We start from the raw sequence: 1,548 nt of genomic DNA on the forward strand, positions 1-1,548 counted from the left end.
TGTACTCTTCACCACAACTTTCTCTCACTCTTACTTCCTGTTTCTGTTATGCCTGTATTTCTAAAGGCCAGCCTTATCACACTGTGTCACACTGAATATCCCCGAGAACTACGTTAAGGGTACACGTGTCTGTGGAGTGCTCAGCCACTTGCACGTTAATTTCACGAGCAGGCTGTTCCGTTGATCGGATCAACTGGAAACCTCGACGTCGTAAGCGACGGCGTGCCAACAACTTAAAGTGGAGATAACTCTCTTTTACAAATTAACATCGTTTCACGTAAGCGTCTCGTTCCTGAAAGTTAAGATGCAGCGATGTTGTAACAACCGGTCGATGTTGTTCTTTGGCCCCTACTTATATCATGTAGTTTGTTGATCCAACGTATAGATGCAAACCACAGATCTGGTGCTACAAAAATATCATAAAACTGTTGTCTTAAAAAGTAAAATTATTAATGAGCAGTTGTTGTTGATGTTTAGTAACATATCCAGTCAACAGAAATTGTATTTATTTAGCAATAATCATCAGAGTATTTGTGATATTTAATAATACTGTTAACATTTAGCTATATCTAGTCAAGAGTTCAAGATACAGTTTGAATATCATCGACTTTAAACAAAATTTTCACATAAATTTTAACGTAAAATTTTCGTGCCAAATTTGTCGAGTCTTCAAAAGAAATAAATATTGATAATTGATTGAGAAAAAGCAAAAATAATATTTCAAAAATATACATATATTAATTAATTACAGAATGTCTGTATGTACATGGATGTTAAAAACATAATCAACCTTAGTGACGGTGCAATACAAAGTTAGTTCCTAATAATTGAAATTCCGCTTAAATATCCGATAAGAAAGTCTGAAGTTCACTTGATGTTAAATCACTTATTCTTACTTGACAAATCAGAATAGATTATATACTCTAAAAAGAAAAGAAAAAAACAATATTCAAACAAAGACGTTTATTCGTTATCGCTGATTTTATTGTATACTCCCACACCGTACTAATCAGGAGTAATAACCACAAACATCAACAGTAATACGACTTTATAAAACGTCCTCTTCCAGGCAGCAGTGTTACATGTGAACCAAGAAATAGTAATCTACAACAATGTGTTCTCTTTTGCTACGTACGAGTCCGTCCCGTTGGTTGGCCATTACTCGGAACTGGAACTTTACAGAACTTCACAAACAACCAGTGAGTGTATTGCTTCGATGTTTATTTTCTGTGTATATAATTGTTTCTCGTGTATGTTGTCGTTTAGCCCTAGGTCAAACCTGGTCAAGGAGCCATATTATCAAAAGTATTCCAGCAAGGAATAAATAGCAGATTCCTTCTAATATCAACCATCGTACTTTTGTTATTTACCGGTCTTTATATATAGCACCACATGGTACTACTAAAGCAGCGCGGACTCGAACGCGCAGTCGCGCGTCCGCGCTAGCTAGTCGTGAGTGGTCGATCCTAACCCTAATCCTAAACACGTATTCATTTGCACACGCGGGTTAGGGATAGGGTTAGGGTTAGGGATAGGGTTAGGGTTAGG

The 1,548-nt window shown here is 36.7% G+C and overlaps 1 protein-coding gene across 1 annotated transcript in view; it reads left to right on the forward strand.

The window, feature by feature from the left end:
- The first annotated feature begins 262 nt into the window (after window positions 1-262).
- Window positions 263-1,548, forward strand: part of LOC106873880 (2,4-dienoyl-CoA reductase [(3E)-enoyl-CoA-producing], mitochondrial) — a 16,601-nt gene continuing 15,315 nt past the window's right edge. Inside the window, exon 1 of the mRNA XM_014921405.2 lies at window positions 263-1,199. Within this exon, the coding sequence (XP_014776891.1) occupies window positions 1,113-1,199 (87 nt within the window). The 5' untranslated portion in view covers window positions 263-1,112. The remainder of the gene's footprint in view (window positions 1,200-1,548) is intronic.

The sequence above is a fragment of the Octopus bimaculoides genome, chromosome 20 (genome assembly GCF_001194135.2).
Source record: "Octopus bimaculoides isolate UCB-OBI-ISO-001 chromosome 20, ASM119413v2, whole genome shotgun sequence".
Classification (NCBI taxonomy): Eukaryota; Metazoa; Mollusca; class Cephalopoda; order Octopoda; family Octopodidae; genus Octopus; species Octopus bimaculoides.